General features: G+C 34.1%; 1 protein-coding gene and 1 non-coding gene across 4 annotated transcripts; one reads left to right on the top strand and one right to left on the bottom strand.

Moving 5' to 3' along the window:
* Nucleotides 1–1,367: 1,367 nt before the first annotated feature.
* Nucleotides 1,368–1,439, bottom strand: TRNAG-UCC (transfer RNA glycine (anticodon UCC)). The gene has a single exon. It is a non-coding gene; the product is annotated as a tRNA-Gly (tRNA).
* Nucleotides 1,440–1,544: 105 nt separating this feature from the next.
* On the top strand, nucleotides 1,545–10,752 carry LOC132294976 (uncharacterized). Of its 3 annotated transcripts, none has more exons than XR_009478250.1 (10): nucleotides 1,545–1,841; nucleotides 2,007–2,083; nucleotides 4,297–4,408; nucleotides 4,538–4,635; nucleotides 4,717–4,847; nucleotides 4,947–5,055; nucleotides 6,898–7,089; nucleotides 7,168–7,304; nucleotides 9,684–10,100; nucleotides 10,533–10,752. XR_009478250.1 is itself a non-coding variant. In XM_059793038.1 (10 exons), exons 1-9 carry the CDS (start codon nucleotides 1,574–1,576, stop codon nucleotides 9,970–9,972), a joined length of 1,413 nt encoding a protein of 470 aa, XP_059649021.1. In that variant the 5' UTR covers nucleotides 1,545–1,573; the 3' UTR covers nucleotides 9,973–10,007; nucleotides 10,533–10,752. The 3 variants fall into 3 exon arrangements, 2 of the variants coding, with proteins under 2 accessions (XP_059649021.1, XP_059649020.1); XM_059793038.1 differs by having other exon boundaries at nucleotides 9,684–10,007; XM_059793037.1 differs by lacking the exon at nucleotides 10,533–10,752 and having other exon boundaries at nucleotides 9,684–10,353.
* The last annotated feature ends 1,486 nt before the right edge of the window (nucleotides 10,753–12,238 follow it).

The following is a 12,238-nucleotide window of genomic DNA, read 5'->3' as shown; positions in this document are numbered from 1 at the left end:
ATGCTCCACTCTAAACATTGGCTGTCACTGCAATTCTCACCTTAAAGTCAGCCTTCTGTTGAGCAAGTATTTGGCATAGCATAGGTACCAATTAACTTCAAGTCTTTTGTTAATCAAACTTTCACAAATACATCACCACAGAGACATGTCCCATTTTAATTAACAAATTGATTGCACAACTGATTATGATATATAGTTTGTGGGCATGTCCTCCTTTTCATAGTTTAGCTTTAGCTTTCATTTCTTATCATTTTCTTTTCTAGTTTTCCCAACTTCCTTAAATCTCCTTCAATACCAAATCAATCATACATCTTGTCATACCTCATTGTCAAGTCATCCATGGGTGACAAACGATCGGGCTGGATCGAGTTTGAACTGGGTTAAATGTGGGTTACGATCCATATTCAACCCATTTGTAACTAGTCAATATGGATTGAGTCATCATAGCTCTTGCCATTCTTACAAGTTTCATCTTGGAATACCTTATTCTCAAGTAATCCATGATATTGACAAATCAAAGTACTTCTCAATGGCGTAGTTTGACTTTCTAGATTTCTTAATCTTAAAGCCCTCAAGTTGCTTCACAAGTCAATTTTCTCTAAATGATTTTCGTAAACGTGTAGGCAAGATCTGGAACCAGCTCTAATACTACCCAACTGATGTAGGATATATGTGTGGGGAAAATTCTCCTAATTGTGACACCATAATTGATGTCGATCAGCAATAACAAGGTTCTTGGGACTAATTTATTATTGGTTGTTGCTAAAAGTTTTGTAGATGTATTTTGGGTTTTTAGATTGGTAAATAGGTGACAGGGGTAAGAGTTTTGAGATTTTGGGTGTTGCTCTTTTGAAGTTGAATAATCAACATGATTGTAATTGTAAGAGAGCATCTATCATCCACACATGTACCACCGTACCGGGTAATTATTAGAAAATTCTCTGTCAGTGGCTCTAAAAATATTCAAACTCTCGACCTACAGAAGTAACTTGGTATATTTTAACAGTTTGATTATTGGGTGGAATAAGAAGTTGTAGAAATGGTCTTTTTCTTAATAGTTTAAGAAGAAAAAAAAAGAAAAAAAAGAAATTTTGATAGAATTGGTGTCAGCTTTCTTAAGATTTCAGTAAAACCCTAAGATTTATATATAGAAAAGCATAATTCATTTTGAAATGAAAATCTTGAATCCATGAGAATAAGCAAGCTTATAAAGATGCTTTATAAAAGGAAAAAATAAAGTAAGGTCAAAATTTCAAGAAAACCACAAGAATTACATATGAAAAAGCACAACTTATTTTGAAATGAAAAGCTTGAATCCATGAAAAGTTGGCTATAAAAATGTTATACAAGAAAAAAGGTCAAAAATGTGCGTTTGCCGGGAGTCGAACCCGGGTCTATTGCTTGGAAGGCAATTATCCTAACCGTTGGACTACAAACGCTGGTTGTTGGTTCATTTTCATTTTTAGTTTATATTTCTAGAAGTATGGTTTTCACTTTTGTTTTTTTTTTTTTTTTTTTTGCACTTTCTTAAACCCTAAAATTTGCGGAAAAAAATAAAATACTACCAACAGAAATGGAGATGAGTTGCTGTGTGTGGATGAGGCGAATCATGGTGGGAACGAACTCTCTGCTTCTTCTCTCAAAGAGGCCTCCAGTGACCATTTCCTTCTCTACTTCTACTATAATTCCATCCAGGTCCTTCCTTTCTTCCAGAAAATTACTCTCACTATCATTCTCTCTCAGCCTCGACTCTTCCCACCGTCGCTGGCTTTCAACCACCGCTCGTTCCTCACCACTGCCTCCCGTCTCAGCCGTAGATGATCTCAATTGCTCCCCTACAGGTAAGGCTTTACACGCACACATATATACATGAATTATGGTCTTCTGATATATACGGGTACTTCTTTGAATTATTTTGAATACCCACATGCAAAAAGGATGATTATGAATGATGGGTATAGGATTGTTGTAATTGTAATCAGTAACTTGATAGTTGTTCTTGGTAGGAGGTGGTGACAAGACTGGAGTACCAAAAAAGGGCTCAAAGGTGCTTCTGAAGGGAATGAGATATGCTGAATTTGAAGTACGTTTTTTTGGGTTACTTTATTTGCTCTTGAGCGTCTATTTTTGTGGCAATTATTGTTGATTATTGCAATGTTGGTAGGTTATGTTACTGAAACAAATGTTAGCATGGGGTATTTTGAACTGGAAAAAAATACCTTTTTTATTCCCTGAAAATAATGAACCATTTGAAAATCTATAACCCATGCTATTTTGGGGCTGTTTTTGAGAAAAAGCACGCTGAGCTCTTACCCATTGCATGATAAAAGTGTGAGGGCGCTGGTTCAACTCTGAGGGTAGTGATTTTCGCTAAATAATGTCAAATGGTAAATGGTAATGTCTGTTCGTGGATAGCACTCCATCTGGGTGGGATCAGCACCACGTAATGGTATTGTTTATGTTATTGGTGTTATTACATTTGTCATACGGTTAGAGGCCGAGCCAGGATTTTGTGGTTGGGGGAGCCAAACTTTGAAGCAACCATAAGACTAATTCAAGCAAAAAAAAAAAATTACTATTCGCGATATTCATACAAATATATATATCTAGCCAAATTTTTGTCAATTTATTAAAAAAAAAAAAAAAAAAAAAAAAACCTTGATTTTTTATTTTTTTTTATCAACCTTCCCTAACACAAATAAGATGCCAAAATTTAGTTTGAAGTAAACAATTAGACTTTAATTTATAAACAAATACGAATTTGATGTAATAATACAAATAAATAAACTAGCAAAAACTGAAATGCATAATGTGTAAATACATATTAAACTATCCATCTTTCATTATTTTCAATTATCAAATAATAGTACAATTGTATAAAGAGATTAATTCAAGCCAAATATGAGCAAGACTCCGTTTGAACCAGTTACCAGTCTCATATTTTGAGCTATATAAAAATAAGTATGAATTGTAACATTAAAAAGTAAATGTTGATTTTTTTTTAAAAATACATATATTATATGTATAAAAAAAATATGATTATATACTCCATGATTCCATCTATCCCAAAATAGAACAGTTCCCAAAGCAGACAATTATTTTGGGATAGATAGAGTAATTTATATGGTATTCGAGAATCTGACCTATTCATTACTCACTTTTGATCTCAACTCAAAAGTGTGAGAGATTTTTTTGATTTTGCAAGTTGGAACCGAATCTCTGAATCAATTAATAAAATTTGGGGTAAAGTATATATTGACAAAATGAGATTTTTGTTTAATTGATTGATAATATTATATACAAGTTAAATATATATATATATATATATTCCTAATCCACTAGTTTAGAAATAATGTACAGAAGAGTATTTGGAAAAAAAAGGGTTTTTAATATTGACAGAAGCTTCAAACGGAAAAGCAAAACAGTAGATAAAAGGAAAAAGAAAGGGAACTTACATATTCACATCCGTTTTGCCTTATTATAAAAATAAAGTTAAAATTCTTATTTAGGCATCAGTTTGAAACAACTAGTCTATCACTATCTGACAATCAGCATATACAACGCCGGGCTGGTAACACAGGCTTGTGACTCAAGTGAGGGCATGAAGGTGGTGGATGTGGTGTGATAGCCCAATAGTAGCGCATGTGTTACTTGTGGCCAAAGGCCTAAGTTCAAATCCCCACTCCATCAGTCAGTATTGGTAAATAATTATTTAATTAAATTATTTTTTATCTTCCAAAAAAAAAAAAAAAACCAGCATATACAACAACTATACAAAGCTTGAGTATATTATATATACACACACACACACACACACACACAATCTTATTATATTGCAAATGAATTTGAGCCTAAATTTGTTATACCACACACATGCAATGCCCATATGGTCTTGGAAAATGCCATTTTTATTTTTTTGATTGGTCAACGAGTATTATAAATTAAAGTTCCCACCCATCCTCTTGTGCTCGCAGTAGGTTTACAGAGGGATCTGAGAATACCATTTTCAGGAAACACGTTTTCTGGACTTGAGCAGAACCTAATGACCTTTCATTAGTGCCTGTTTTCCTTTTCTTTTAGTTTTTCATGTAAGTTGTGGAATTTTAAAAAAATAAAATAAAACAGAGTAGTCAATTCACAGATAGATTTGAAATTTTTTTTTTTGGTCAGATCAAACTTAAATTGATTGATTGCTATTAATTTTAGTCTGGAGAAAATTTTATCGCTCATTTATTTTGATTAAAGGTTTCTAATCCGTTGCTTCTGTTTCCAATTACTTGTGAATCTGCTCAACAGAATTGGGTTCTGTCAAGCGGTTACCGGCCTGCTCAGGCTTTAATGTTATGGAAGCGCCTTTATGGAAATAATAGTGATAATATTTGGGCACATTGCACTGATGAACTGGAAGGTTGTGTGTACTTTTACTCTCTCTCCCTCTGCATTCTGGCTCTGCCAGGAAAATTGTCTGTTCTATCTACTTGCTTATACTCAAATAGTCAAGACCAGGAAATACTCATTTCATTATCATCTATTATAGGTTTAAACAAAGATTTCAAGAAAATGTTGAGTGAACGTGCTGAATTCAGAGCATTGTCATTGAAAGATATTATCACAGCGTCTGATGGCACGAAGAAGGTACACATTATCTTTTCTTATTGTCTCTATGCTAGTCACTCTTAATCTTCTCATTGATTGTGACCTCGCAGGGGGTTGCAGATTTTGTTCACATTGGAAGATGGACTTGTAATAGAAACGGTTTTAATACCTTGTCCTAGGGGAAGGACTACTGTTTGCGTTTCAAGTCAAGTGGGATGTGCTTTGAATTGTCAGTTTTGCTTCACTGGCAGGCAAGCTTCTATCCCACTCATTTGACATTGGTAATACAATTATTTCAAGTTATGGCATAGATAAGCTACATTTTTATCTTGCACTAATCCATTTTGCAGAATGGGTTTAAGAAGAAATTTAACTGCAGCTGAGATAGTAGATCAGGCTGTATTTGCGCGGCGTCTCTTCTCAAGTGAAGTTGGCTCCATTACCAATGTTGTATTCATGGTAGGTATACAATTTAGAGAGTTCTTCAATTTTTCCCACTAGGATGGACAAAATCCAGATGCTTTAGTTCCAAGAACCTATGTAATTCTGTTGATTAGACTCAATTAAATAGCTTGGACTGCAGCATCGAATTATGTATGTTGCACATTGTTAGAAGATGTTATATTTGGAAAATATTATTATAGGAACCCTTAAATTACTCCTTGACAGAATATTTGATACGAGAATATCATAGGAGAGATTCTAGCCTATAATAGAATATGATTGGAGTGATTTATGGTATTGATTTTAGGAATCTTCCATTAATGTATTTTCCATATTTATCACCTCTATTCTTTCACCTATAAATAAAGGTGATCATTGTATGCAAAGATTAAGAGAGAATATATTATAAAGTGATGTAGCCCTTTGGGCTCTTTGTGCCGTGGATGTAGGCCCTAGTGGCTGAACCATGTAATATCCTTTTGTTCTTCGTGTTTCATTTCTCTCTTCGCTTCCGTTTTGTGCTTTACAACACACATCACACAGTGATCTTGCCTGCTTCTTATACAATTTATACTTGACCGACATATATATTTGCAATTTGTTGATGGGGTTTCGCTCTACAGTTATTTTTTTGGCTAATTTCCACATCTAATCGGCCTTTTAAGATAAGCTTTGATTTTACATGCCTGTATTTCTTGAAGTAGCAGCAAATCCGTTATGTATGTCTTGACTATGTTGCATTGACTTGGGTACATGTGTCAAGCGCGGTCCGAATCCAAGCATCAGACATGCGCCAAACAGGACACACAGAAACTGCAAAATATTCACATTATTGATTATTTTTAATTTATTTTCTATTGAAAAATAAATTATTTATGGAACATAGTGTTCAATATAGGCATTTTGCTCATTTTAAAACAATAATAAAACAAAATGAATTATTGGATTTTTTTTAGGTGCATATTCATGCCCATGTCCGATTATTGTGAGTCTTGATAAATGTTTACAATAACTTGTCTCTTCTCACTGCTTGAAATTTAATTGAGCATCGGATTACTTTTCAGCTTTTCCCTGTCTGATTAACACTTGGATTGATCTATTTTAAATTGGCATGGATGTATGGTGTCGGTATAATTGTCTGATTTATATAATCCAAAAACCCTAGGACATGGAGACCCAACTAAATATTTTTAATTTTGTATATGTTTCTTATTTTATAGGATAAACTATTATTCTTTTTTAGCGTAAGATAAGAGTGTTCAACATGTACTTGACTAGTTTTAAATTAACTGTGAAAGTGAAACATGATAAGGGAGACTACAGTTGATTTTTTGGATATCCAAGTATTGTATGTCAAAAACAAACTTCACTCTTTAAAGAAGTCCATGTGATGTACCTTTAGGTCCTTATTTCATAAGTCCCTGGGTTGCTTATACAACCCACTTTTATCTTCTTTTCAATGCTTACATTACAATATTTGTAATTGAGACTGCAGACCCTTGGTTCTAAGGTGGTATTTGGACCGCTCTATGCACACCCGATTGTAGTTGAATTCTGACCCCCCAACAACACACGCACTTTAGTGTGAGGGATATAATGAAATTCTTAATAATATTAGAAGTTCATGGAGGATTATAGCACCTGTGACAGTCATATGAAAAGCTTGCTTTTATGTTGGTTACTCTGTGGAGATCTTTTTATTTTATTTGATCTGTATATATATATATATAGTTATATTGGGGGTAGATTACATGCTAGATGTCGTATCCTTAGCTGATTTTGTAATCAAATTGAATGAAGATGACATCTTCATTTCTTCTGTTGTGATCTAATCATCATAAGAAAATGAACTTGTAGGGGATGGGAGAACCACTTCACAACATTGAAAATGTCATAAAAGCTGTAGACATATTGGTACATGAGCAAGGTCTGCATTTTAGTCCACGCAAAGTTACTGTTTCAACTAGTGGGCTTGTCCCCCAGATGAAACGTTTCCTCCATGAATCTAATTGTGCTTTGGCAGTTAGCTTAAATGCAACAACTGATGAGGTATTCTTCTTCCAGCTTTAAGTTCATTGGCTCTGAGAGAGGCAGAGGATTGACTGCCCATTCTGCAAAACATTGCAGGTCAGAAACTGGATCATGCCAATTAATCGGAAGTATAAATTAAGTTTGCTTCTTGACACACTTCGGGAGGAACTTCGCACCAGAAGTAACTACAAAGTTCTGTTTGAATATGTAATGCTAGCAGGAATTAATGACAGGTCAGATCCTTTCCCTTTGTACACTATCTGGGATGAATACTTGTCTAGGCTCCCTGCAGTTTTTCGTGCTTCTTCATACCATTAAAATTGCATAGTTATTATTGTTCATCATTGACTCAGATGATTTGAAAGTTCTGTATATTTCATCATCCATGACTTCCATCCGCTTGCTTGCAATAGTATTGGTTTTCCATTTAACTTTGGTGGGAATGTCCTTTAGTTGGTAACTGAAACATATCAGTGCTCTTTGGTTAGGATGATGTCCATCAATTTATTATTATTATTATTATTATTATGATTATTATTATTATTATTTTAAATCTCTACAGCATTGGAAAGAAAAAGAACTTGTGCATAAATGGTGCTAGAAGCACAGCCTCTTGAGGAAATGACATTTCCTTTTATTGTTCTATTGCAGCGCCAATATGATGGCTAGTTTAAAGTCCAATCAGAAGTCACACATTTGTTTGGGCATTTTCTAGCTATTGAATTATGCCTCTTCTAGTAACAAAAAATGTTGCCCTATTGCAACTCAATTAGTAAACTAAACTTCAATTTTGGCCATACCCTCTCATAGTTTATACTCTTATAATTGCCCTCATATATTTAGTTATTTACAACAATATATTTAATGCATTCAAATTAGGGGAAATATATAAAAATAGGTAATTCTTTTATTATGCTTGCCAATCCGAATCCGATAAGGAATATTTGTGATCAGATCGGATCCGATAATCTGATGGATTATCTATTATTGACTCCACTCCAGATTTGCTGTTTATCGATGTGCAATCTGATTATCTATTTTGCCTTATTGCAACTCAATTAGTAATATAAACTTCAATTTTGTTCATAACCTCTATTATTTTATACTCTTATAATTGTCCTCGTATCTCTAGTTATTTAAAATAATATAATTAATGCACTCAAATTAAGGGAAATGTATAACAATAGCTACTTCTTTTATTAGGCCTGTCAAGGAGTCAGATTCGGACCGAATCTAACTTGATCCAATCCGAATCCAATAGTCTGATGGATTATTTATTATTGAAGGCCTGTCAAATTTGCAGTTTATCAGATATTCCATTTGATAACCTGGTTTGTTAAAGTGTAATTTTGTTAAAAATTTAAATATAGATAGAAAAAGAGATAAGACCCAAAAAAAAAAAAAAAAAAATTAACAAAAAAAAAAAGGATAAGAAAAAGTAGGATTTTAATTATTTATTAAGGACAAATATTAAGATTGAAAAAAATAAAGAGAGAGAGAGAGAGAGAGAGAGAGAGAGAGAGAGAAGAAAAAATAAGGGAGATTTTGAGACCATTAGTATTAGTTGTGATAATATACATGATAAACCACTGTTTAAACAATATTTTGATTAATTTTGTCATCAAAGGCACGCCAATCGATTGATATATAAAGCGTATTATATATGTTAGAAGGATTTATATATTAAAGTTATACACTCTCTAACAGTTTAAACTAGTAGATGAAAGGTGCATATAGCGTGATGTTCCATTGATGCGGTGGTGTATAGGTCTTGCCAAGTTTGATTTCTTGCATAGCTCAGGGTGACCCGCCAGCCTATTTCGAGACGCAACTAAAACTCACTTTACAAGTTGACTGTTCTGAGCCTTCGATTTGGGTTGTTAACATGGTATTAGAACTGAAGAAGTCTTGTGTTCAAACCTTACCGTCACCCGGATAATTAAAATTAAAACACGTGTTGGACCAAAAGAAGGTGATACGTTTCAACGTGTCATGGTTACACCCTCTCTAATGGCTTAACAATATACTACTATTATTTGGTTGGATCAGATTGACCATAAAATGCACATCCGGTTAGTTACTTTAATGAATTATCTGATTCGAATAGTTATTCAATTGTTGAATTAAAATTCTATCCATATGTGAGAGTTATCGGATTGCTTTTGAATTGGATTCAGGCCAAGGTCCAAACCAATGACAGGTCTATTCTTTATGTTGAGATGAATATAACTTCATTTTTGAAGTTACGATTATAAAGGTACAACTATAATAGCCGAAGTTCTAACCGAAACAAAGGCCCGGAAAATTCACGACCTTCTAGTGCAAAACTGTGGGACTCATGTGTGTCCCACTGTGGTGCATCAGAGGGCCGTGAATATTTCGGCGCTCTATTTTGGTTAGGCATCTCCGCACTAATCATTTCCAAATTATTAAAGGTAGGAAACTATCCATAGAAATGTCACTAATTCAGATGAATGATTACTAATTTTGACTAGGCGGTCTACTAAACAAGATGTATTAATCAGTTTGATGTAAGTCTCCAATAAATTGCATAGTAATTGAAATTAAGCATTTTAAATTTCACATTAATTAGTATTTCTTTCTATTTGCAGCGTTGAGGATGCAAAGAGGCTCATTGATCTCATCCAGGGTATACCATGCAAGATCAACCTCATCTCATTCAACCCTCACTCTGGGTCCCAGTTTAAACCAACCAGGGAGGAGGAGATGATTGAATTTCGAAATTTTCTCGCTGCAGCAGGGTGTGTTGTTTTCCTGCGACTCAGTAGAGGGGATGATCAGATGGCTGCCTGCGGCCAGCTTGGCAAACCTGGTGAAATCCGGGCTCCTTTGCTCCGTGTTCCAGCTGAATTCCAAGCGGCATTAGGAGCTGCAATTTGACTGCCAATCATACAGGCAGATTACTTGTCAAAGTGGTTAGACATCTCATCCTTCCATCGGAGATGATACGAAGCATAATCATGAGAATTGAATGGCTGCAGGGATTATTTTTCCTCTGGGCTGTCAGGGTAGTGCATTATTCTTGGTTAAAATTTTCTTTTGTATTCGAATACACAGAAGTTTATTCAAATTCTTGGCCTATCCCATTATTTAGATATGTGGTATTGCTGTCTGTTGGAAATTTGGCAGCCATGATAGGAATGAAGCCAGACTATGGCCAACATGGGTAACATCATACCCACAAAAGGCCAATATTATGAGGTCGAATGATACTTATTTATTCCAAATTAGGAAATGAATATACTATAATTATGGTTTGAATGTTTTGTAGTTCAATTCCATAGCCTGAGTACTTTTAAGAGATCATGAAGGTTATGGTCACAATGTTGGTATGGGAGTGTAGAGAGGAGTCTTATTTGACCTATGACCTATCTTGTGGGGCTGTATTTGATGCTTTTGAGTTGTGACATTTGGTTAATTTGGTGCTATTATCTTCACAGGAGAAGCTTGGACAAGCAACGTGTGGCACATACTTCTTTTTCTGGCCTGGAGAATCTTGTTTAAGAAATTGGAAAGTTTGGAATTTGGACCCACCACTCATAAAAGCAGAGTCTTCTTTCCTCGTCTCTTTGAACGCCTGTGGTCATTGTTAATTTCTATCACATCATTGAATTACTCTTATTGACAGCACATCATCAATAATTTTGGGATAGGACATTTCGTCCTCTTTGGTTGCTTTTCCTTGGTTGTGCGCACTCTTATGGTCTATCTGGCTGGAAAAAGTAGAATTTGGAAGATGTTCAGGGGAGAACTGAGATAATTTGGAATTTGGAAGCATAGGCAGCCCCCAACTGCCTGTGCTGTTTGATAAAACTGGAAATTATAAGTATTGAAAATTTTAAGAGTTGAATTTCAAGTGTTGAAGATATTTTTTTAAAATTTTTAGCATTAACCATTCAGTGATAGTAATAATCGTTTAACTTAAAATTTTATTCATTTTAAACCGCGTTTATCGTTTTCAGTGATATTTAAATTGTATTATCAAGAGTACTTAATTGGATAATTGTTATTGAGAATTAAGTGCTGAATTGAGTAACATTCATTATATTCACAAATGGTACAAAAAAATCCGGCCAAGGTCTATAGCAAGCTTACAAAGTTTGTCTCTCCTTGCTGCATACCCCCAAACGGATATATATATATATATATATATATATATATATATATTGGCTCACAAAGATGCCGATACTGTTATAGGGGGCTTGTCTCACATCGGACGGGATCTATATGGACAAGTATGTATCACTAGTTTAAGTTTTTAGGTTAGAGGATAAAATATTGGGCAAGGAAAGAAGAATGAAAAAAAGGCATTTTCAGGAGAAAGAAATGTCTTTCCTCTCTTTGTTTTATAGTTGAACATAGAGAAGGAAACGGATCAAAAATTCTATCCGCTTCTAGCAATATGGGGCTTTGAATTTGCACAAACTTAATTTTGAATTTGAATCAACTTGCACCAAATCTACTTCAAAATTTCACCACAATTGTTTTAAACTTGCACCACCATTATTTCAAAATAGAAGTGTTGCTTTTAATTTTGAATTAAAAGTGGTGCAAATGTGAAGTACTGACTGGTGAAATTTTGAAGGAAAATTAGTTTAATCTTGAAATAAAGGTGGTGCAAACTTGAAATAAAAGTGATGACAAATCGAAATAAAGAAAAAGTTGTTAAGTGGTAAGTGATCCTAAAATGACGTATCGAGGTTGTGAAACGTTTTATATATGATGGCGTTCGATGTGCACAGTGAGTATTACAAGATTCATAATTGCATTATGTTTAACTTCTTTGTTCGTAGATAAAGCGGATGTGAAATTATCTTTCATTTCAAAGTATAACTTGTATTCATACGCTTGATAATTATTCGGACTTCGCTCTTAAAAATATAGCCATCCTTGTCCCCTCGCATCAATCCCATGCCCAGAAATATAGGCTTTGACCTGGTATAAACTTTATATCTTAAAAAAAGGGAGGGAGGGGTCCGGGCAAGGACAAAAGATGTGATGTTTGTGAGTTAATAATTGGGAACAATAATCATCATTTTTTTTGTCTCTCTATTTATTTTCAATAAATTTTTCATGAAAAAATTTTACTTTAAATACATATACACACACACACACACACATATATATATATATATATATTATGATG

The sequence above is a fragment of the Cornus florida genome, unplaced genomic scaffold (assembly GCF_030987335.1).
Source record: "Cornus florida cultivar Cherokee Brave unplaced genomic scaffold, ASM3098733v1 CherokeeBrave_3.0.0_Hap2_Chr02, whole genome shotgun sequence".
In the NCBI taxonomy this organism is placed as follows: Eukaryota; Viridiplantae; Streptophyta; class Magnoliopsida; order Cornales; family Cornaceae; genus Cornus; species Cornus florida.
Note: the sequence above shows the minus strand (reverse complement) of the source record. Positions and strands in the feature narration are given on the sequence as shown.

Coding starts and splice junctions, on each gene's coding strand:
- LOC132294976 (XM_059793038.1), top strand. CDS start 1,574: ATGGAGATGAGTTGCTGTGTGTGGATGAGGCGAATCATGGTGGGAACG. Junction 4,409..4,537: donor TTGCACTGATGAACTGGAAG/GTTGTGTGTACT, acceptor CATCTATTATAG/GTTTAAACAAAGATTTCAAG. Junction 4,636..4,716: donor CGTCTGATGGCACGAAGAAG/GTACACATTATC, acceptor AGGGGGTTGCAG/ATTTTGTTCACATTGGAAGA.